At 47.3% G+C, this 25,295-nt stretch overlaps 1 protein-coding gene and 2 long non-coding RNA genes across 3 annotated transcripts in view; all 3 read left to right on the top strand.

Annotated features, from left to right (window-relative positions):
* Window positions 1-1,825: 1,825 nt before the first annotated feature.
* On the top strand, window positions 1,826-2,321 carry LOC120924668. Its single transcript, XR_005746401.1, has 3 exons — window positions 1,826-1,921; window positions 2,000-2,044; window positions 2,303-2,321. It is a non-coding gene; the product is annotated as an uncharacterized LOC120924668 (long non-coding RNA).
* Window positions 2,322-2,755: 434 nt separating this feature from the next.
* On the top strand, window positions 2,756-13,884 carry LOC120924667. The gene is made up of 3 exons (XR_005746400.1): window positions 2,756-2,830; window positions 2,864-2,908; window positions 13,813-13,884. It is a non-coding gene; the product is annotated as an uncharacterized LOC120924667 (long non-coding RNA).
* Window positions 13,885-14,120: 236 nt separating this feature from the next.
* LOC120924666 overlaps window positions 14,121-25,295 on the top strand; it is a 61,442-nt gene continuing 50,267 nt past the window's right edge. The window contains exons 1-2 of the mRNA XM_040335662.1: window positions 14,121-14,382; window positions 24,372-24,548. Coding sequence (XP_040191596.1) covers window positions 14,232-14,382; window positions 24,372-24,548 — 328 coding nt within the window. The 5' untranslated portion in view covers window positions 14,121-14,231. The remainder of the gene's footprint in view (window positions 14,383-24,371; window positions 24,549-25,295) is intronic.

The following is a 25,295-nucleotide window of genomic DNA, read 5'->3' as shown; positions in this document are numbered from 1 at the left end:
ACATTGTCAGGCCATTCATCCCTACTGATCACCCTACAGATACATACATTGTCAGGTCATTCATCCCTACTGATCACCCTACAGATACATACATTGTCAGGTCATTCATCCCTACTGATCACCCTACAGATACATTGTCAGGTCATTCATCCCTACTGATCCTTCTACAGATACATACATTGTCAGGTCATTCATCCCTACTGATCACCTTACAGATACATACATTGTCAGGTCATTCATCCCTACTGATCCTTCTACAGATACATACATTGTCAGGTCATTCATCCCTACTGATCACCCTACAGATACATACATTGTCAGGTCATTCATCCCTACTGATCACCCTACAGATACATTGTCAGGTCATTCATCCCTACTGATCCTTCTACAGATACATACATTGTCAGGTCATTCATCCCTACTGATCACCCTACAGATACATACATTGTCAGGTCATTCATCCCTACTGATCACCCTACAGATACATACATTGTCAGGTCATTCATCCCTACAGATCCCCCTACAGATACATACATTGTCAGGTCATTCATCCCTACTGATCCTTCTACAGATACATACATTGTCAGGTCATTCATCCCTACTGATCCTTCTACAGATACATACATTGTCAGGTCATTCATCCCTACTGATCACCCTACAGATACACACATTGTCAGATCATTCATCCCTACTGATCACCCTACAGATACATACATTGTCAGGTCATTCATCCCTACTGATCCCCCTACAGATACATACATTGTCAGGTCATTTATCCCTACTGATCCTCCTACAGATACATACATTGTCAGGTCATTCATCCCTACTGATCACCCTACAGATACATACATTGTCAGGTCATTCATCCCTACTGATCACCCTACAGATACATACATTGTCAGGTCATTCATCCCTACTGATCACCCTACAGATACATTGTCAGGTCATTCATCCCTACTGATCCTTCTACAGATACATACATTGTCAGGTCATTCATCCCTACTGATCCCCCTACAGATACATACATTGTCAGATCATTCATCCCTACTGATCCTCCTACAGATACATACATTGTCAGGTCATTCATCCCTACTGATCACCCTACAGATACATACATTGTCAGGTCATTCATCCCTACTGATCACCCTACAGATACATACATTGTCAGGTCATTCATCCCTACTGATCACCCTACAGATACATACATTGTCAGGTCATTCATCCCTACTCATCACCCTACAGATACATACATTGTCAGGTCATTCATCCCTACTGATCACCCTACAGATACATACATTGTCAGGTCATTCATCCCTACTGATCATCCTACAGATACATACATTGTCAGGTCATTCATCCCTACTGATCCTCCTACAGATACATACATTGTCAGGTCATTCATCCCTACTGATCACCCTACAGATACATACATTGTCAGGTCATTCATCCCTACTGATCACCCTACAGATACATACATTGTCAGGTCATTCATCCCTACTGATCACCCTACAGATACATACATTGTCAGGTCATTCATCCCTACTGATCACCCTACAGATACATACATTGTCAGGTCATTCATCCCTACTGATCCTCCTACAGATACATACATTGTCAGGTCATTCATCCCTACTGATCCTCCTACAGATACATACATTGTCAGGTCATTCATCCCTACTGATCACCCTACAGATACATACATTGTCAGGTCATTCATCCCTACTGATCACCCTACAGATACATACATTGTCAGGTCATTCATCCCTACAGATACATACATTGTCAGGTCATTCATCCCTACTGATCACCCTACAGATACATACATTGTCAGATCATTCATCCCTACTGATCCTCCTACAGATACATACATTGTCAGGTCATTCATCCCTACTGATCACCCTACAGATACATACATTGTCAGGTCATTCATCCCTACAGATACATACATTGTCAGGTCATTTATCCCTACTGATCCTCCTACAGATACATACATTGTCAGGTCATTCATCCCTACTGATCACCCTACAGATACATACATTGTCAGGTCATTCATCCCTACTGACCACCCTACAGATACATACATTGTCAGGTCATTCATCCCTACTGATCACCCTACAGATACATACATTGTCAGGTCATTCATCCCTACTGATCACCCTACAGATACATACATTGTCAGATCATTCATCCCTACTGATCCTCCTACAGATACATACATTGTCAGGTCATTCATCCCTACTGATCACCCTACAGATACATACATTGTCAGGTCATTCATCCCTACAGATATATACATTGTCAGGTCATTCATCCCTACTGATCACCCTACAGATACATACATTGTCAGGTCATTTATCCCTACTGATCACCCTACAGATACATACATTGTCAGGTCATTCATCCCTACTGATCCCCCTACAGATACATACATTGTCAGGTCATTCATCCCTACTGATCCTCCTACAGATACATACATTGTCAGGTCATTCATCCCTACTGATCACCCTACAGATACATACATTGTCAGGTCATTCATCCCTACAGATACATACATTGTCAGGTCATTCATCCCTACTGATCCTCCTACAGATACATACATTGTCAGGTCATTCATCCCTACTGATCACCCTACAGATACATACATTGTCAGGTCATTCATCCCTACTGATCACCCTACAGATACATACATTGTCAGGTCATTCATCCCTACTGATCACCCTACAGATACATACATTGTCAGATCATTCATCCCTACTGATCCTCCTACAGATACATACATTGTCAGGTCATTCATCCCTACTGATCACCCTACAGATACATACATTGTCAGGTCATTCATCCCTACAGATATATACATTGTCAGGTCATTCATCCCTACTGATCACCCTACAGATACATACATTGTCAGGTCATTTATCCCTACTGATCACCCTACAGATACATACATTGTCAGGTCATTCATCCCTACTGATCCCCCTACAGATACATACATTGTCAGGTCATTCATCCCTACTGATCCTCCTACAGATACATACATTGTCAGGTCATTCATCCCTACTGATCACCCTACAGATACATACATTGTCAGGTCATTCATCCCTACAGATACATACATTGTCAGGTCATTCATCCCTACTGATCCTCCTACAGATACATACATTGTCAGGTCATTCATCCCTACTGATCACCCTACAGATACATACATTGTCAGGTCATTCATCCCTACTGATCACCCTACAGATACATACATTGTCAGGTCATTCATCCCTACTGATCACCCTACAGATACATACATTGTCAGGTCATTCATCCCTACTGATCACCCTACAGATACATACATTGTGTGTTAAAGAAAAATTAATTGTCTTTGTCACATTGTTCCCAAATCTCTGAGATGTAATTCATTCTTCTAATCACTTTACAGCTCTTTGTAGGAAGCCGGAGATCTCAATACTGCAGATGGATCCAGAGAAGAAATTTTATAATATTGGAGATACAGTGACAGTAACATGTCCGGTTGGATTTGTCCCTTCCTATCCCTCTGCACAATGTGTGAATGATTTCTTTGTTAGATGGAATAATCCACTATACTGTGTAGGTGAGTAGTAAACCTCAATATACAGACTGCAGGAACCCAGAGCAGCCAATCAGCAGTCACCTCTCTTTGGTGTGACTCATCTAAACTGATGTAAGATAAATCCTGATTGGTGCATTGCACTCTACACATCATTACTGTCTGTACGGTCTTATTACATACATAGCCCTGTATATTACATACACTTTGTATAATGAATGTGGGAATTCTGGCCCAGATTCTCATACATTAGCGCTGCTCCTGGGCAGCGTAATGTATGAGCTCTACGTTACACTGCCGCAGGTCTACAGGTTTAAATCCTGATTCTCAGAACACTTACCTGTAAACTTGCGGCGGTGTAGCGTTAGATTGCTCGGCGCAAGCCCGCCCAATTCAAATGGGGCGGGCACCATTTAAATTAGGCGCGCTCCCACGCCGAGCGTACTGCGCATGCTCCGTCGGGTAAATTACCCGACGTGCATTGCGCTAAATGACGTCGCCCCGACGTCATTTGCCTAGATGTATACGTAAATGGCGTCCAGCGCCATTCACGGACGTCTTACGCAAACGACGTAATTTTTATTCAATTCGACGCGGGAACGACGGCCATAGTTAACATTGGTTGCGCCTGCTAATTAGCAGGGGCAACCTTACGCGTCGGGTACGCTACGCAAACGACGTTAATTCGCTGCGTCGACCTCGCGTATGTTTGGGAATCGCCGTACTTACCTCATTTGCATAGACGACGGGGAAAAGCGACGATGCGACACCTAGCGGCGGGAAAAAAAATTACTTTTAAGATCTGACAGCGCAACAGCCTTACGCTTGTCAGATCTAATGGGTACCTATGCGCAACTGATTCTGAGAATCAGTCGCATAGATACCCGGGGCCAGATGAGGTGTTACGACGGCGCTAATGGTGTTGCGCCGTCGTAACGCCTTTGAGAATCTGGCCCTCTGTATTCTGTCCATCTACATGTATCATTGTAATCAGATCCAATATAACCAATCACCATGAGAGTGATCTGATTGTACATCACCATTATTATTATACAATCTACAATCTTCTCATGAAGACTTCCCTGACTTCTCTTTAACCACTTAAAGACCGGAAGGATATTCCCACTTAAAGTGGAGATTCCCCCCAAAACAATTATATACCATTACATCCAGCATACTTCCGACATCTACAGTATGCTGTTTTTTTTTGCCGTACATACCGTTTTATTGTTATTTAACCCCCCCCCCCCGGCTTCCGGGTTCTGGCTCCCGCGGGGTTAAGTGATTGACGTCTGGTGAAAAACTTCCCCTGGCGCATAAGGCACGTCGCCAGTTTTCCGTAACTAGCCGACCTGCGAGCCGGCTCTATATGGCGCTATACGGCGCCTGCACCCGCCATGTAGAGCTGACTGCGCAGGCGCCATAAAGAGCCGACTCGCAGGTCTGCTAGTTACGGAAAACTGGCGACGCGCCTTATGCGCCAGGGGAAGTTTTTCACCAGACGTCAATCATCTAACCCCGCGGGAGCCAGAACCTGGAAGCCAGGGGGAAATAAAACGGTATGTACGGCAAAAAAAACAAAAAAAAACAACATACTGTAGATGTCGGAAGTATGCTGGATGTAATGGTATATAATTGTTTTAGGGTGAATCTCTGCTTTAATGACCAGGCCATTTTTTGGGAGTCGTTTTAATTGAAAATTGCGCGGTCGTACAACGTGGTACCGACGTGGTACCCAAACAAAATTGACGTCCTGTTTTTACCACAAATAGAGCTTTCTTTTGGTGGTATTTGATCACTTCTGCGGGTTTTTTTTTGCGCTATAAACAAGCAAAGAGCATAAATTTTTGCTACAATACCGTATATACTCGAGTATAAGCCAAGTTTTTTAGCACATTTTTGAAAATGCCCCCCCCCCAGCTTATACGCGAGTCACCTTTTTTACGCCAGACTTTGGGGACCCAGTACCCATATACAGAGGCGTTGCTAGGGGGTGCGGGCCGCCCTGGGTGACACCCGCTAGAGGGGTGACACCATCCCGATTTAAAAAAAAATAAAAAATAAATATATATATATATATATTTTTTTTTTAGCTGACATGTGGGGGGGGGGGGGCGGCTCCCCTCCGCGACTGCAGCGATGAGGGCTGCGGAATTGGAGCGCCGAGCACCGCGGTACAAGAGGAGGGGGGGTTGCGGGGTGACACCGCAGCACCATCCATCCCCTCCTCTCACAGCCACGGGCTGTTAGCGGTGGTCGGCATTCGGCACACAGGCACAGCCCACTCTCTCTGTTTGTGTGTACAGAGGGGGAGGGGCCGAGGGGACCTTCTGTCCATGTGCCGTGGCGCTGCCTGCGATGATCTGAGGTACTGAATGGGGAGGGGGGGTGTTTGCACCTGGGGGGATTTCACTGAAGGGGTGGGGGGGATGTACTAAGGGGGTGTTTGCACTGAGGGGGTTTTCACTAAGGGGGGTTTGCACTGAGGGGGGTTTGTACTAAGGGGGGGATTTGTACTGAGGGGGGTTGCACTGAGGGGGGGGGGGGTCTGCACTGAGGGGGTGTCTGCACTGAAGGGGGGTCTGTGTAACATGCAGGGGTCCAGAGGTGCAGGGTGCTGTGTAATGTAAAGGGGTGCAGAGGGCTGTGTAGTGTAAAAGGGTCCAGAGGTGCAGGGGGCTATGTGATGTAAAGGGGTGCAGAGGTGCAGGCGGCTGTGTAATGTAAAAGGGGTGCAGTGATGCAGGGTGCTGTGCAATGTAAAAGGGTCCAGAGATGCAGGGTGCTATGAGATGTAAAGGGGTCCAGTGATGCAGGGTGCTGTGTAATGTAAAGGGGTCCAGTGATGTAGGGGCTGTGTAATGTAAAGAGGTGCAAGGTGCTGTGTAATGTAAAAGGGTCCAGAGGTGAAGGGGGCTGTGAGATGTAAAGTGGTCCAGTGATGCAGGGTGCTGTGTAATTTTAAAGGGGTCCAGTGATGCAGGGTACTGTGTAATTTTAAAGGGGTCCAGTGATGCAGGGGGCTGTGTAATGTAAAGAGGTCCAGAGGTGCAGGGTGCTGTGTAATGTAAAGGGGTCCAGTGATGCAGGGGGCTGTGTAATGTAGAGGTCCAGAGGTGCAGGGTGCTGTGTAATGTAAAGGGGTTCAGTGATGCCGGGTGCTGTGTAATGTAAAGGGGTCCAGAGGTGCAGGGTGCTGTGTAATGTAAAGGGGTCCAGTGATGCAGGGTGCTGTGTAATGTAAAGGGGTCCAGAGGTGCAGGGTGCTGTGTAATGTAAAGGGGTCCAGTGATGCAGGGTGCTGTGTAATGTAAAGGGGTCCAGAGGTGCAGGGTGCTGTGTAATGTAAAGGGGTCCAGTGATGCAGGGTGCTGTGTAATGTAAAGGGGTCCAGTGATGTAGGGGCTGTGTAATGTAAAGAGGTGCAGGGTGCTGTGTAATGTAAAAGGGTCCAGAGGTGAAGGGGGCTGTGAGATGTAAAGTGGTCCAGTGATGCAGGGTGCTGTGTAATTTTAAAGGGGTCCAGTGATGCAGGGTACTGTGTAATTTTAAAGGGGTCCAGTGATGCAGGGGGCTGTGTAATGTAAAGAGGTCCAGAGGTGCAGGGTGCTGTGTAATGTAAAGGGGTCCAGTGATGCAGGGGGCTGTGTAATGTAGAGGTCCAGAGGTGCAGGGTGCTGTGTAATGTAAAGGGGTTCAGTGATGCAGGGTGCTGTGTAATGTAAAGGGGTCCAGAGGTGCAGGGTGCTGTGTAATGTAAAGGGGTCCAGTGATGCAGGGTGCTGTGTAATGTAAAGGGGTCCAGAGGTGCAGGGTGCTGTGTAATGTAAAGGGGTCCAGTGATGCAGGGTGCTGTGTAATGTAAAGGGGTCCAGAGGTGCAGGGTGCTGTGTAATGTAAAGGGGTCCAGTGATGCAGGGTGCTGTGTAATGTAAAGGGGTCCAGAGGTGCAGGGTGCTGTGTAATGTAAAGGGGTCCAGTGATGCAGGGTGCTGTGTAATGTAAAGGGGTCCAGAGGTGCAGGGTGCTGTGTAATGTAAAGGGGTCCAGTGATGCAGGGTGCTGTGTAATGTAAAGGGGTCCAGAGGTGCAGGGGGCTATGTGATGTAAAGGGGTCCAGTGGTGCAGGGGGCTGTGTAATGTAAAAGGGTCCAGAGGTGCAGGGGGCTATGAGATGTAAAGGGGTCCAGTGATGCAGTGTGCTGTGTAATGTAAAGGGGTGCAGTGCGTAGGGTTGTCCCGATACCACTTTTTTAGGACCGAGTACAAGTACCGATACTTTTTTTCAAGTAGTCGCCGATACCGAATACCGATACTTTTTTTAAATGTGTCCCCAAATGCAGCCATGTCCCCCCCATATGCAGCCATATCCCCCACATATGCAGCCATGTCCCCCACATATGCAGCCATATCCCCCACATATGCAGCAATGTCCCTCTAGCCATGTCCCTCACATATGCAGCCATGTCCCTCCTAGCCATGTCCCTCACATATGCAGCCATGTCCCTCTAGCCATGTCCCTCACATATGCAGCAATGTCCCTCTAGCCATGTCCCTCACATATGCAGCAATGTCCCTCTAGCCATGTCCCTCACATATGCAGCAATGTCCCTCTAGCCATGTCCCTCGATGCGGCGGCGCGATGCGGCGGGGGGGAAAGGGGGGGGAAGTATTCTATTTAGGTATCGGGGGTATTTGCGCGAGTACGAGTACTCCCGCAAATACTCGGTATCGGTCCCGATACCGATACTGGTATCGGTATCTGGACAACCCTAATGCAGGGTACTGTGTAATTTTAAAGGGGTCCAGTGATGCAGGGGGCTGTGTAATGTAAAGAGGTCCAGAGGTGCAGGGTGCTGTGTAATGTAAAAGGGTCCAGAGGTGAAGGGGGCTGTGAGATGTAAAGGGGTCCAGTGATACAGGGTGCTGTGTAATTTTAAAGGGGTCCGGTGATGCAGGGTACTGTGTAATTTTAAAGGGGTCCAGTGATGCAGGGGGCTGTGTAATGTAAAGGGGTCCAGTGATGCAGGGGCTGTGTAATGTAAAAGGGTCCAGTGATGCAGGGGGCTGTGTAATGTAAAGGGGTCCAGTGATGCAGGGGGCTGTGCAATGTAAAGGGGTCCAGAGGGGCAGTTGTGGAGAGGGGTACACAGTAGTAACAAAAAGATATTGAAGGATGCAGAGGTATGCAGGGGGCACAGTGGGGTGTTTTTACATTTTAATGTGGGGGGTGCCAGATATTGGATCCGCCCCGGGTGCCAAATGCTCTAGGTACGCCCCTGGCCTATAGGCTCCTGAGATGTGAATTCCGGTTCTGGAGAAAGAGAGGTGGGGGGAGGGGACAAAGAAAAATGGAGAGAAAGAAGGGATAGAACGAACAAGAAAGATGGATAGGGAGAGAGAGAAAAGGGGAAGAAAGGAGAACAGAGAGCAAACAGTAGGGTAAAAAATATTTGAAAAATGTTATTTGGGGGGGGGGGGGGGTGACACCATATTTTACCGCACCAGGTGACACCAACCCTAGTGACGCCACTGCCCATATAGCCCCACTCTTCCTCTACAATTGTGCAAAGTTTGTTGTCCGGGGGACCTACGGCCGGGGAGCAGCGATTTTTCAAAGTCGGGCACCCCTTCTATAGACTCCCATGTTAAACGGTCATTTCTCCTGTAACTTTGGGGACCCGGTACTGGCTGGCCGTAGGTCATAGGTCACCTGGACCCAAAACTTGGCACACAGGTAGCCCCACAGGTAGCCGGGGAGCACCGATTTTTCAAAGCTAGGGCACCCCTTCTATATACTCCCATGTTAAATGCAAGTCTAGTCATGGGCACAGTGAGGCATGGGCACAGTGAGGCATAGACACTGAGGCACAGTGAGGCATGGGCATAGTGATGCATAGACATAGTGGGGCATGGGAAAAGTGAGGCATGGACACAGTGAGGCATGGACACAGCAAGGCATGCACATGGACACAGTGAGGCAAAGTGAGGCACAGTGAGGCATGCAGATAGACACCCTAGGCTTATACTCGAGTCAATAGGTTTTCTAATTTTTTTGTGGTAAAATTAGATGCCTCGGCTTATATTCGGGTCGGCTTATACTCAAATATATACTGTAAATATCCCCAAAAATATAGGACCCCCTGGGAGAACAGTGCCATCAATCGCCAAGACCACCAATGGCGTGGTGAGGGGCAAAAGGGTAAGTCTCATGGAATTTCCCAGTCCATGAAATTGCCAGCGGCTCCGGAATTCAGATTTGCCGAGACCGAATGAGAAGAAGCGCCAACATGAAGGAACACAGAAAGAAGAAGACAAGATGGTGGAGGTGGTATTTCTGGGTCCAATACTCCACCTTCCAAATGTATTGGACCCAAGCGTTTTTCCGGGCGAAGAGAGCAAGTGTCACAAAAATTACCTTTGCCCCCACAGTAGAGAGTAGAGTAGAGCATGTTCCTCGGGGGATAGCCTGGTCCGACCCAGCTGCATGGGTTCCTCAGCTGACAGGAGGTTCTCCACGGGTCGAAGAGAGGGGAGCTTGTACTGACTAAGGACCAAGGAGTGCCGGCGTCGCTTTTCTAGGGACCTTTCCTGAAAACGAATATCGATCTGGTTACACAAGGAGATAACTTCGTCCAGATCAGTGGGGATGGTTCTTCCCGCTAATTCATCCTTCACTCTATCAGAAAGGCCATGCAAAAAGGCTGCGACTAAGGCCTCATTGTTCCAGCTCATCTCAGCCGTCAGTATGTGGAAATGAAGAGCAGACTGTCCCACAGAGGCACACTCTTGGCGGAGACGTAAAACGGTGCTGGCCGCTGAAGAGACAAGAGCCGGTTCTTCAAAGATATTCCGAAAAAGATTCAAGAACTCAGACAGGCTAGAAACCACTGGATCATTCAGTTCCCACAGAGGGGCTGCCCAAGCTAAAGCTTCACCTTTGCCCCCGACCAGACAGAAAGTTTTGAGGCTGGAGCTCAAAATGAATAGTGCATTGGCTAAGGAAGCCTCTGCAGGCCTTGGAATCCCCAGAGTAACGGGACGGAGCTGGTAAGTGCAAAGGGTTAGCGGCTATGACTGCAATAGATGCAGCAGCAGATAGCGGTTAAGGAAGGCTTATGGTGGACTGTAATGGCATCATATGTGCAACTGATAAACAGTCGATATTGTAATTAAAAGGTTTTTATTACAAAAATAGAAACATTCCATAACATTTACAATAAAATATCAGTTGTGATAACCATGAATCAACTTATCGTTGGCACATATTACCAACGATATATACAGAGTACCAGAAATTGCGCGGTGTATGTAAACTCTATGGCCCAGATTCAAGTAGAATCCCGCAATATTTGCGTGGGCAAAGAGCAAATTTTTTTCTCTGCGCCCACGCAAATATTGCGCTTTGCCCGCGATTCACGGAGCAGTTGCTCCGTAAATTGCGCGGGCAATATGCTAAGCAGCCGGGCGCAAGGCTGCCTAATGTAAATGATCCCGCCGGGGGCGGGAATCATTTAAATTAGGCGCGCTCCCGCGCTGAGCGAACAGCGCATGCTCCGTCGGGAAACTTTCCCGACGTGCATTGCGGCAAATGACGTCGCAAGGACGTCATTTGCTTGTAAGTGAACGTGAATGGCTTCCAGCGCCATTCACGGTTCACTTACGTAAACGACGTGAAATTTGAACGTCGCGAGCGGGAGGCGCAGCTATACTTTAGCATTGGCTGCGCCTGCTATTAGCAGGAGCAACCTTATGCTGAAGGCGCCGTACGGAAACTCCGTACCTTGCGTACGCAGGGCCCGCGCAACTTTTGTGAATCGGTGGTAGTATGCAATTTGCATACTACACGCCGATCACAAAGGCCGCGCCCCCTAGCGGCCAACGCAAGAATGCAGCCTGGGATGTGAAGGCATAAGGAGGCTTATGTTTGTCATATCCTAGGCTGCATTCGGTGTAACGAGGTTCCTGAATCAGGAGCACTCGTTACACCGGAGCAAGTAAGCACTTGCGCCGCGCAACTATGGTTGCGCGGGCGCAAGTGCTTCTTGAATCTGGGCCTATGTCTCATGTTTCGCAGTTACTTAGGCCCAACGTATCCTATTTACGTTACGCCTCCGCAACTTAGACGGGCAAGTGCTGTATTCTCAAAGCACTTGCTCCGTAAGTTGTGGCGGCGTAGCGTAAATAGGCCGGCGTAAGCCCGCCTAATTCAAATTTGGAAGATGTGGGCGTGTGTTATGTAAATGTTGTGTGACCCCACGTAAATGACGCTTTTTACGAACGGCGCATGCGCCGTCCGTGGACATATCCCAATGTGCATTGCTCCAAAGTACGCCGCAAGGACGTATTGGTTTCGACGTGAACGTAAATGACGTCCAGCCCCATTCGCAAACGACGTAAAAAAATTTAAAATTCGACGCAGGAACGAGGTCCATACTTAACATTGTTACGCCGCATGTACGCCTCATATAGCAGGGCTAACTTTATGCCGGGAAAAGCCTAACGTAAATGGCGTATCTGTACTGCGTCGGCCGGGCGTACGTATCTAGTGGATTTACATATTTCTAGGCGTAAATCAGCGTACACGCCCCTAGCGGCCAGCGTAAATATGCAGTTAAGATCCGACGGTCGGATCTAATAGAAATCTATGCGTAACTGATTCTAAGAATCAGGCACATAGATACGACCGCTCAGACTCGGAGATACAACGGCGGTATCTGGAGATACGCCGTCGTATCTCCTTTGAGAATCTGGGCCATGATGTCCGCTTCCTCAGGAGTCATACATAGGCGCATAATTTGTTGAAAGGTATGTACAAGGAATATGTCACGAAACGTGGATGCTGTGTCAGGTAAGTGGCCAAGAGCCCGGACCATGAATGGCAACCCACCCCGGAGGATACAGGAAGTCTCAGGATGGCCCAAAACATAGGTATAACCTTCTATAAAGAGACGTCTGTTCTAGCCCAATCAATGTCACTTGGTATATTATATATAGCCCCTCTGGGTACAGGGAGGTCTGAGTCCTTCATATATATGGTGACCAGAGGTGGATCTGATATATTCCTTTGGAAAATATTAGTGAACTGTGTGTGTGTGCACCTTTATACAGATTAACCACTTGCCGACCTCCTTATGTACATACGTCAGCAGAATGGCACGGACAGGCACATGTACGTACCTGTATGTGCTCTGCTTGACGTGGGTCGGGGGTCCGATCGGGACCCCCCCCGGTACATGCGGCGGTCGGTAAGCCTCGGGGAGCGATCCGGGACGACGGCGCGGCTATTCGTTTATAGCCGCCCTGTCGCAATCGCTCCCCGGAGCTGAAGAACGGGGAGAGCCGTATGTAAACACGGCTTCCCCGTGCTTCACTATGGCGCTGCATCGATCGAGTGATCCCCTTTATAGGGGAGACTTGATCGATGACGTCATTCCTACAGCCACACCCCCTTCAGTTGTAAACACATACACAGTGAACCCTAAATGTTACAGCGCCCCCTGTGTTTAACTCCCAAACTGCAACTGTAATTTTCATAATAAACAATGCAATTTAAATGCATTTTTTGCTGTGAAAATGACAATGGTCCCAAAAATGTGTCAAAATTGTCCGCCATAATATCACAGTCACGAAAAAAATCGCTGATCGCCGCCATTAGTAGTAAAAAAAAATAAAAAAAATTAAAATGCAATAAAACTATCCCCTATTTTGTAAACGCTATACATTTTGCGCAAACCAACCGATAAACGATTATTGCGATTTTTTTACCAAAAATAGGTAGAAGAATACGTATCGGCCTAAACTGAGGAAAAAAATATGTTTTATATATGTTTTTGGGGGATATTTATTATAGCAAAAAGTAAAAAATATTGCATTTTTTTCAAAATTGTCGCTCTATTTTTGTTTATAGCGCAAAAACTAAAAACCGCAGATGTGATCAAATACCAACAAAAGAAAGCTCTATTTGTGGGGAAAAAAGGACGCCAATTTTGTTTGGGAGCCACGTTGCACGACCGCGCAATTGTCTGTTAAAGCGACACTGTCCCGAACTGTAAAAACACCTTGGGTCTTTAGGCAGCATATTGGTCCGGTCCTTAAGTGGTTAAGCTGGTGTGAAAAATGGGGTTCTATATACTCCAGTCAGATTTTCGCTTCAATCAGGTAGCTGCCTCAAGTGAAGTGAAGAGTCAACCTGTACCCAGAGGGGCTATATATAATATACCAAGATACATTGTCAGGTCATTCATCCCTACTGATCACCCTACAGATACATACATTGTCAGGTCATTTATCCCTACTGATCACCCTACAGATACATACATTGTCAGGTCATTCATCCCTACTGATCACCTTACAGATACATACATTGTCAGGTCATTCATCCCTACTGATCACCCTACAGATACATACATTGTCAGGTCATTCATCCCTACTGATCCTCCTACAGATACATACATTGTCAGGTCATTCATCCCTACTGATCACCCTACAGATACATACATTGTCAGGTCATTCATCCCTACTGATCCTCCTACAGATACATACATTATGTTCCAAGGGAAACTAAATTGTTTTTTTCACATTGTTCCCAAATCTCTGAGATGTAATTCATTCTTCTAATCACTTTACAGCTCTTTGTAAGAAGCCGGAGGACGGAATGGTGATGATGGATCCAGAGAAGACATATTATAATATTGGAGATACAGTGACAGTAACATGTCCGGAAGGATATCTCCCTTCCTATCCCTCTGCACAATGTGTGAATGTAAGGTTCTACATTGAGTGGAATAATCCTCCACAATGTTTAGGTGAGTAGTGTGAAGGACTTTTTACCTATATGCTTCAGGTTAATCCTCCCTGCTTGTTTAAGGCTGTTAATTGTATTTACCCTTCTGCAGCCAGTCCTGTTTCAAATGTTAATGGTTCTAGCCCTGTGTTTACTGGTTACTGTGATTAGATAAGTGGCTCACGTTAATTATGCTGATTGCTTCATTGTGGTAATTATCTCTCTATATGCGGTGCCGAACCGGCTAGATACTGAGTAGTTCAAAGAAATATCTTTATTTCAAAGGAGCTGTATTGAAGACCCCCCACTGTGTAAGAGGGGGGCGGAGATTTGTCATTGTAACAGTTTTGGAAATGACATATAAGCTGTGTGTGATATAACATTAAACTCAGTCTTGGTTCCAGCATCCAGTCTTGACTCATGTGTGGGGGATCCTGTGATGTTCTTGTATGGAGAGGAGGGAATGCTTGACGGGGATATCATACCGATACCGTCACAATTGGTTGGTAGCAGTGGGATTTTCCCTTCTACTCTCCTTTACACCCGGGATTCCAAGCAGACACTGGAAGAACTACTGGAAGTTCGTGGAAGGATTGCTAGCAACAAAACCGAACGGGTCATCATAGCAGAATCAATGGAGATAGACCAGGAGGACGGGATTGCAGCAACGCCAGCAGTACAAGAGATGGAGACACCAGTGATTCAGGAGGAGGAATCGCCAGCCAACAAGCTAATGAGAGAGAAGCTAGCGTGGTTCGGCCCGAACCCAACGCCGGATGTGGTGCTGAAAGTGATGGACCTGTTAGCGAAGGAGGCTAAACAAATAAGAGACAAACAAATAAGAGACGCAGAACTACAGGAGGCTAAACAAATAAGAGACGCAGAACTACAGTTAAAACTGGCAGCAGTCCAACAAGCAGCCGCACCTTCTCCGAACAGTGAGTACAGCACAGCAGACACAAGGAAGATTCCGTTTAGCGCTTTTAAAGCTTTTGATGAAAAGGACTGTGAAATTGATAACTACCTGGCGGATTTTGAGCGACAATGTAACCTGCACCGAATAGCTAGAAGAGAGTGGGTTGCAATATTGTCAGGCAAACTGTCAGGCAAAGCTTCTGATGCTTTCCGGACCGTGCCAGATCAGGATATCCATAGCTACGCCCGGGTTAAAGAAGTGCTCCTAGCTCGTTATGCAGTAACCCCAGAGTCCCACCGACAGAAGTTCAGGGACTCACGCAAAACCACGAAAGACTCTTACGCGGAGTGGGCATGCCAGTTGTCCCTGTCGGCTTCTAACTGGGTTAACAGCAGCCAGGCCGCCACCGCAGAGGACATTTTGCAACTAATGCTCCTGGAGCAATTTTACAATCACATCCAGACGGATGTCAAAGATTGGGTGAGAGATCGCAGGCCCATGACTCTACCAGAGGCCGCGAAGTTGGCGGATGAATATGCGGATACTTGCAAGACGAACCAGGTCACACCACGGGTACAACCTCCACGACCAACGGCGCCCTCACACCCACCAGCCGCTAGATACCAACCTCCTAACAGACCGGTGACATCTAGCCCTCGCTACCCACGCCAGGAGGACAACGAACAACGCTGCTTCCGGTGCAAACAGCTGGGTCACTTCAAGCAGAATTGCCCCATGAACGACAACACCAGGTCAAATTGGTCTCAACCTGGGTACCGCCCACCAGCAGCAGCCCATTGTGTAGACTCGGCTTGGGATCTCCAGGAGCTGGGTCCGGAAGAACCATCGGACACCGTTTACGAAGTCCTCACGGTACAATCGGGTATTACGGACAACAGGGAACACCATTGTCAGCTGGTCATGGGCGACAGCCATGAGACGGAGGGGCCCTGGAGGGAGCTGGGCAGAAAGAGGCACCGCCAGCTACCCCCAAGAAGAAGAGGTCCTGGAAGTCATATAACCAGCGGACCTGGGAGGAGAAGAAGCGACTGGAGGAGATGGAATCGCAGCGGGCTGCCCAGATGCGGGCCGAGATGTTCGCCAAGGGCCCACCGGTGGCCCCTTACACCACCACCCAGTTCCTGATGATGAAGGACCACGTGGAGAGCCTGCAGGACATGAGCAAGCAGGAGCTGATCCGTGAGTACATAGAGCTGGAGGAGTGCATAAGCCGCATGGAGGAGGAGAACAACCACCTGAGGTCACAGCGGGCTGACCCCCCCAGGCTCCATGAACTGGAGATGGAGCTGGAGAAGCTCAAAGAGGAGAACCGGCGGCTGCGGAGGGAGCAGGGGGTGGCTGACCTTATGGGGCTCTGAGTCCCCTCCCCCCCCCCGGACTCTGAGCACCAGTGCTATAGCATTTCAACAAATATAACTTTTTCTTTTTATGAATCTCCTGTGATTGTCGCTTCAGAGCCATAACCTGCCCCCTCCCATAGCGGGACACCTAGATGGCGGCGCACAGACCCATTCGCCGTCTTCACACTGACTTCTGGTGACTTTGCAGATCGCACAAAGACTTGGGGACTGACCGGCGTGTGATCTGACGACCCGGCGGCATACCTGAGTCTGAAGCAGTTGCCAAGGGAGGTCAGTCATGCCAAACGGAGTTAACCTCGGACTAAAAGCTCTGAACCCGTCAACCCTACTGGACCAGGGAAGGTCCAACCGGGTTTTCCGGAGCAGGGAGAAAAAGGGGGGCCATTGTGAAGGACTTTTTACCTATATGCTTCAGGTTAATCCTCCCTGCTTGTTTAAGGCTGTTAATTGTATTTACCCTTCTGCAGCCAGTCCTGTTTCAAATGTTAATTGTTCTAGCCCTGTGTTTACTGGTTACTGTGATTAGATAAGTGGCTCATGTTAATTATGCTGATTGCTTCATTGTGGTAATTATCTCTCTATATGCGGTGCCGAACCGGCTAGATACTGAGTAGTTCAAAGAAATATCTTTATTTCAAAGGAGCTGTATTGAAGACCCCCCACTGTGTAAGAGGGGGGCGGAGATTTGTCATTGTAACAGTTTTGGAAATGACATATAAGCTGTGTGTGATATAACATTAAACTCAGTCTTGGTTCCAGCATCCAGTCTTGACTCATGTGTGGGGGATCCTGTGATGTTCTTGTATGGAGAGGAGGGAATGCTTGACGGGGATATCATACTGATACCGTCACAAGTAGTAATCCTCAATATACAGACTGCAGGAACCCAGAGCAACCAATCAGCAGTCACCTCTCTTTGGTGTGACTCATCTAAACTGATGTAAGATAAATCCTGATTGGTGCATTGCACTCTACACACCATTACTGTCTGTACGGTCTTATTACATACATAGCCCTGTATATTACATACACTTTGTATAATGAATGTGGGAATTCTGTATTCTGTCCAACTAAATCTACACATATCATTGTAATCAGATCCAATATAACCAATCACCATGAGAGCGATCTGATTGTACATCACCGTTATTATTATACAATCTACAATCTTCTCATGAAGACTTCCCTGACTTCTCTTTAACCACTTAAGACCCGGGCCAAAATGCAGGTTAAAGACCAGGCCCCTTTTTGCGATTCGGCACTGCGTCGCTTTAACTGACAATTGCGCGGTCGTGCGACGTGGCTCCCAAACAAAATTGGCGTCCTTTTTTCCCCACAAATAGAGCTTTCTTTTGGTGGTATTTAATCACCTCTGCGGTTTTTATTTTTTGCGCTATAAACAAAAATAGAGCGACAATTTTGAAAAAAAAAGAATATTTTTTTTACTTTTTGCTATAATAAATATCCCAAATAAAACCTAAAAAAAATTATTTTCTTCCTCAGTTTAGGCCGATACGTATTCTTCTATTTATTATTGGTAAAAAAAAAAAAAAAAAAAAAAAAATCGCATTAAGCGTTTATCGATTGGTTTGCGCAAAATTTATAGCGTTTACAAAATAGGGGATAGTTTTATGGCATTTTTTTTTTTTACTACTAATGGCAGCGATCAGAGATTTTTTTCGTGACTGCGACATTATGGCGGACACTTCGGACACTTTTGACACATTTTTGGGACCATTGCCATTTTCACAGCAAAAAATGCTATAAAAATGCATTGACTGCATTTACTGTGGAAATGACAGTTGCAGTTTGGGAGTTAACCACAAGGGGGCGCTGAAGGGGTTAAGTGTGACCTCATGTGTGTTTACAACTGTAGGGGGGTGTGGCTGTAGGTCTGACGTCATTGATTGTGCGTCCCTATTAGGGATGAGCCGAACATACCCGGGTTCGGTTCGCACCAGAACGTTCGAACAGACCGCGGGTTCGCGCGAACATTTAGAACCCCATTGAAGTCTATGGGACTCGAACGTTCGAATTCAAAAACGCTAATTTTAAAGACCAATATTCAATTTAATGTTGGAAAACGTCTTTCAGAACCCGGGTCTTGCCCCAGGGAACATGTATCAATGGAAATTTTAGTGGCACGTGTTTAGAAATGTCCCTGCACAACATGAAATTATTATAAGAACAAAGTAATTTAATACTGCTTGCGCACGTGCTGTGTGGCAACAATATCTCGATTATTTTTGGGGTGGTGGGGGGGCATTATTTTTTTGTGAAAGCAAAATTGTAGAAAAAAGGGCACCCCTCAAACATACTGTAATTGGAGTGCAACAAAGAGCCACATGCAAAGTATTGCATCAAAAATTGTTATTAGGCGCCCTTGTTACACAGGGGCACAAAAAATTGTCCGTAGGCACAACACAACACTGCAACCCCTCCCAATATCTGTAATTGGAGCGCAACAAGGAGCCATGTGCAAAGTATTGCATCAAAAATTGTTATTAGGCGCCCCTGTTACACAGGGGCACAAAAATGTGTCCGTAGGCACAACACAACACTGCAACCCCTCCCAATATCTGTAATTGGAGCGCAACAAGGAGCCACGTGCAAATTATTGCATCAAAAATTGTTATTAGGCGCCCCTGTTAAACAGGGGCAGAAAAATTAGGCCTTAGGCACTGGTGGCGGAGCCCAGAAACACAATTTCTTACTAGCTATCAGCAACAAAAGTGAGGAGGAGAAGGATATTCCATCAGCAGCATAACAGGGCAGTCACTCAGCATCAGCATACACAGTCTCAAAGGGATCTGACATTTCAACAAAATAAAATTCTTATTCAGTAACATCAGCATCAGGTGATTGGTAGCTGGTGTTGATCCAAGCCTGATTCATTTTGATGAAGGTCAGTCGATCAACAGAGTCGGTGGAGAGGCACACCCTGTGATCGGTCACAAAGCCTCCAGCAGCACTGAATGTGCGTTCTGAAAGAACACTGGATGCAGGGCAAGCCAGTAGCTCAATTGCATACTGTGCAAGCTCTGGCCAGTGATCCATCCTCAAGACCCAGTAAGCCAGAGGATTTACGGTGGGGAAGGTGTCCAAGTCGGATCTTGCCCCTAGGTATTCCCGGACCATGTAAACCAGACGCTGGCAATGGTTGCTGGAACTGGTCAGACCTTGGGGCTGCGGACTAAAAAATTGTTTGAATGCATCGGTCAGAAGGCCACCTTCTCCACCGCTCCTTCTCTGACTCACCGAAGCCTCAGCAAGACGTTGTCCAGGGCCAGGTTTTGGTAATCCCCCCGGTTCTGGGAACGCATTGCACAGACCCTTCTGCAAGGCCTCCCGCAGAAGTTTCATCTTCTGCTCCCTCTGCGATGGCAACATAAGCTCTGCTACCTTACTCTTGTAATGTGGATCAAGGAGAGTTGCCAGCCAGTAATGATCCCTCTCCTTGATAGCATGTACACAAGGATCCTTACGCAGGCTTTGCAGGATCAGGGAGGCCATGCAGCGTAGGTTTGCAGAGGTATTCGGGGCACAGTCCTCTGGGTCACTGAGGACGACAGGATCCGCAGCCACCTCATCCCAGCCACGTAAAAGTCCACGTGTTCCTTGGGACTGTAAATGATCCCTTGAAGACTGCTGCTGCTGATGCTGAGTGCTAGGCTCTACCTCCATGCTGCTAATACAATCATCCTCCTCCTCCTCATCATCCTCCTCCTCCTCCTCTTCCTCTTACTGTGTGCTAGGTGGGCAAGCAGGAACAGTGTCTGGATAAAGGGGGCCTTGAGAGGTAAGGAAGTCCTCCTCTTCCTCCCACTGTTTCCGACTCAAGGGCCCTGTCCATTATTCCACGTAGCGTGTGCTCCAACATGTGAATAAGAGGTACAGTCTCACTGATGCATGCACTGTCACTGCTCACCATCCTCGTGGCCTCCTCAAATGGTGACAGAACAGTGCATGCATCCCTGATCAAGGCCCACTGGCGTGGTGAAAAAAACCCAAGCTCCCCTGACCCAGTTCTGCTGCCATATTGGCACAGGTACTCATTGATGGCCCTCTGCTGCATGTGCAGCCGCTGCAGCATGGCCAACGTAGAGTTCCATCTGGTGGGTATGTCACAGATTAGGCGGTTCTTGGGCAGGTTGTATTCCCTCTGGAGGTCTGTCAGCCGAGCAGTGGCATTATATGACCTCCGGAAATGCACACAGACTTTCCTGGCCTGCTTCAGGACATCCTGTAAGCCCGGGTACCTGCCCAAGAACCGCTGCACCACCAAATTGAGGACATGCGCAAAACAGGGCACATGGGTGAGTTTTCCCTGCCACAGGGCAGAGAGGAAGTTGGTGCCATTATCGCTGACCACCATTCCAGGCTTCAGCTGGCGTGGCGTCAACCACCTCTGAGCCTGCCCCTGCAGAGCTGAAAGAACCTCTTCCCCAGTGTGGCTCCTGTCTCCCAAGCACACCAGCTCTAGCACCGCATGGCATCTCTTGGCCTGCATTCCTGCGTAGCCTACGGAGCACGGCTGGTTCTGAGGAAACATCGCCACAGGTGCCACGTAATGCAGTTGGTGTGCTGCCCTTAAGCTGACCCCCGGAGGGCATCCTGCCTCTTTGGAGATGTGCCTGTGCCTCGTTCCTCCTCCTCCTCCTCTTCCTCTCTCCTATCAGGCACCCACGTAGAGTCAGTGACCTCATCATCCCCTCCCTCCTCATCACTGTCAAAAACCTGGCAGTATGCTCCAGCTGGGGGAACATCACTGCCAGATTGCTGTCCCTCTCTGCCACCCCCTCTCCCTGGGCTCACATCAATGCCTTCCTCTATCTGTGTTCCGTCATCGGAGTCTTCAAAACGCTGCGCATCTTCATGCAGCATGTACCCAACACTGTGCTGAAACAGTTCGGGGGACTCCTCAGGAGGATATGGTGGGACTAGGGAAGGATTGTGTGATGCCATTGTGCAGAGGGAAGAGGACGCCTTGGCAGCTGCTTTGCCAGACAAACTAAGATCAGTCTGTGTGAGAGAGGATGAGGAGGATGAGGACGGCTTGGTCATCCACTCCACTAATTTTTGAGGCTCAACACGGCCAGCTCCCGAAAAGAAGGATGAGCGGCCACGGCCACGTGCCGAAGAGGATGCACCATATCCACCACCAGCGTTACCTCTAGATGCAGAGCCTGCTTGCCCTCGTGACTCTCTGCCTCTCTTTGTTGTCCTTCCAGACATATTAATGCGTTCTGGTGCTATGTAACAGCAAACGTGCAGTGACACCAACTGCGTTTAGGTGCTATGTAACAGCACACGCGCAGTGACAACCACTGCATTCAGGTGCTATGAAACAGCAAACGCGCAGTGACACCAACTGCGTTCAGGTGCTATGAAACAGCAAACGCGCAGTGACACCAACTGCGTTCAGGTGCTATGTAACAGCACACGCGCAGTGACAACAACTGCGTTCAGGTGCTATGTAACACCACACGCGCAGTGACAACAACTGTGTTCAGGTGCTATGAAACAGCAAACGTGCAGTGACACCAACTGCGTTCAGGTGCTATGTAACAGCACACACGCAGTGACAACAACTGCATTCAGGTGCTATGAAACAGCAAATGTGCAGTGACACCAACTGCGTTCAGGTGCTATGTAACAGCACACGCGCAGTGACAACAACTGCGTTCAGGTGCTATGAAACAGCAAACGTGCAGTGACACCAACTGCGTTCAGGTGCTATGTAACAGCACACGCGCAGTGACAACAACTGCGTTCAGGTGCTATGAAACAGCAAACGTGCAGCGACACCAACTGCGTTCAGGTGCTATGTAACAGCACATGCGCAGTGACACCAACTGCGTTCAGGTGCTATGTAACAGCACACTCGCAGTGACACCAACTGCGTTTAGTTGCTATTAAACAGCACACGCGCAGTTAGAGCGACTGCGTTTCTGTGCAATTCAATAGCCCACTTGCATTAACAGCGACTGCGTTTCTGTGCAAATAAATAGCACACGTGCAGTAACAGGTAATGCGTGTATGTGCAATTAAATAGCACACGTTGACTAACAGGGAGTACTATGTTTAGGTACTATGTTTAAGCTAAACCCTAATGCAGGCAATACAACACGTTAGAGCACTGCATCAAGCACAATCTCCTGCCTGACAAATACCAATAACAGATCTAGCTGAGCTATACAGTTTATAAATATATTTACAACTCCTAGGGATGTGAATATATTCTCTACAAACTGTAAATTTAACTATACTGACTACTAGCCTTCCTGCTCTATCTATCTATCTATCTATCTATCTATCTATCTAGCCTTTTATAGTGTGGGGCGTGTACTAAACCGCCTGAGCCATAATTGGCCAAAGCCACCCTTTCGTTTTTTGCGCGCTGTGATTGGCCAAGCATGCGGGACACACAGCATGCTTGGCCAATCATCAGCGCTCAATGCCGCAGTGAATTATGGGTCATTTTGCGTCATTCGAATTTGGCGCAAACGACCTGTTTTGTTCGAATTTCGATGAACGATCGAACGACCGATGTTCGAGTCGAACATACGTTCATATCGAATGCGAAGCTTCATCCCTAACCACAACATACAGGGATATACAATGTAATACTGACATATAATCACACACATACTTGTGTCTTGTTTTCAACCTCGCCTACTATGTAACTGTGTAGCACAGTAGACCCCCTTCCATTTAGGTGCAAACCATCTTTAGCATTAAGTTTGCACCCCAATGAAAAGTCAGCCCAGTGCTCTAAAATCCCAAATCCCTCCTCCTTACACCAGGTCTTTAGCCTTGCATTCAGCTCTCTAATCTCCCCCTGCCTTTCCTGTGTTGCACATGGCACAGGAAATAGTTCAGAGAATATCACCTTGGAGGTCCTTCCCTTCATCTTGCAGCCTAGTTCCCAAGGAGCCTCCACCTCTGAGCTTCATATCCCCACATCTTCACCTAACTTGGGTGAAGATACATACATTGTCAGGTCATTCCTCCCTACTGATCACCCTACAGATACATACATTGTCAGGTCATTCATCCCTACTGATCACCCTACAGATACATACATTGTCAGGTCATTCCTCCCTACTGATCACCCTACAGATACATACATTGTCAGGTCATTCATCCCATCTGATCACCCTACAGATACATACATTGTCAGGTCATTCATCCCTACTGATCACCCTACAGATACATACATTGTCAGGTCATTCATCCCTACTGATCACCCTACAGATACATACATTGTCAGGTCATTCATCCCTACTGATCACCCTACAGATACATACATTGTCAGGTCATTCATCCCTACTGATCACCCTACAGATACATACATTGTCAGGTCATTCATCCCTACTGATCACCCTACAGATACATACATTGTCAGGTCATTCATCCCTACTGATCACCCTACAGATACATACATTGTCAGGTCATTCATCCCTACTGATCCCCCTACAGATACATACATTGTCAGGTCATTCATCCCTACTGATCACCCTACAGATACATACATTGTCAGGTCATTCATCCCTACTGATCACCCTACAGATATATACATTGTCAGGTCATTCATCCCTACTGATCACCCTACAGATACATAAGTTATGTGCTAAAGAACAAAATAAATCGTCTTTTTCACATTGTTTCCAAATCTCTGAGATGTAATTCATTCTTCTAATCACTTTACAGCTCTTTGTAAGAAGCCGAAGGACAGCATGGTGATGATGGATCCAGAGAAGACATTTTATGATATTGGAGATACAGTGACAGTAAAATGTCCGGTTGGATCTCGGAATTCTTATCCCTCTGTACAATGTGTGGAGAGTGTTGGCTCCATTGAGTGGAATAATCCTCCACAATGTTTAGGTGAGTAGTAAACCTCAATATACAGACTGCAGGAACCCAGAGCAACCAATCAGCAGTCACCTCTCTTTGGTGTGACTCATCCAAACTGATGTAAGATAAATCCTGATTGGTGCATTGCACTCTACACACCATTACTGTCTGTACGGTCTTATTACATACATAGCCCTGTATATTAGATAGACTTTATGTGTGTTCTGTCCATGTAAATACATGACTCGGGGTAATCAGAATTTCACGGTCTAACCTGCAGTTTTCTGTTTGTGAAATTCTCTCCCCCTGGCTGAAGTGGTGTAAGGTACCAGCTATTGGTAGTGTAGCCGAAGTGGAACTTGTATGCTGAGGATTCAGGCAAAACGTAGTCAGGCAGATTAGGTTGGCAACAAATCAGGCAATGCGGTACACAATTGAAATCCAGAGAGTGGTCAGGCAGGCAAAGGTCGTACACGAGCTGGCGGTGAAGTACAAAATCAGTAGGTTAGAGAGTAGTCAGGGATTCAGGCAGAAGTTCAAGATGATGATCAAGATCACAAGCAGTCAGAACACCCAGGAAGCTAATCCACATAAACGGGCGCTGAGTGATAGCATCACTTCCTATTTATGGGCTGCATTGATTGAAAATTGTCCACAGCTGGCAGCAGGTGGAGCTAGCGAGTCCAAGGTAATGCTTAAAGGGGTTTTCCACCCATTTTGTAAGTTTATTAAAAGTCAGCAGCTACAAAAAGTGTAGCTGCTGGCTTTTAATAAACC

The sequence above is a fragment of the Rana temporaria genome, chromosome 1 (assembly GCF_905171775.1).
Source record: "Rana temporaria chromosome 1, aRanTem1.1, whole genome shotgun sequence".
In the NCBI taxonomy this organism is placed as follows: domain Eukaryota; kingdom Metazoa; phylum Chordata; class Amphibia; order Anura; family Ranidae; genus Rana; species Rana temporaria.
Note: the sequence above shows the minus strand (reverse complement) of the source record. Positions and strands in the feature narration are given on the sequence as shown.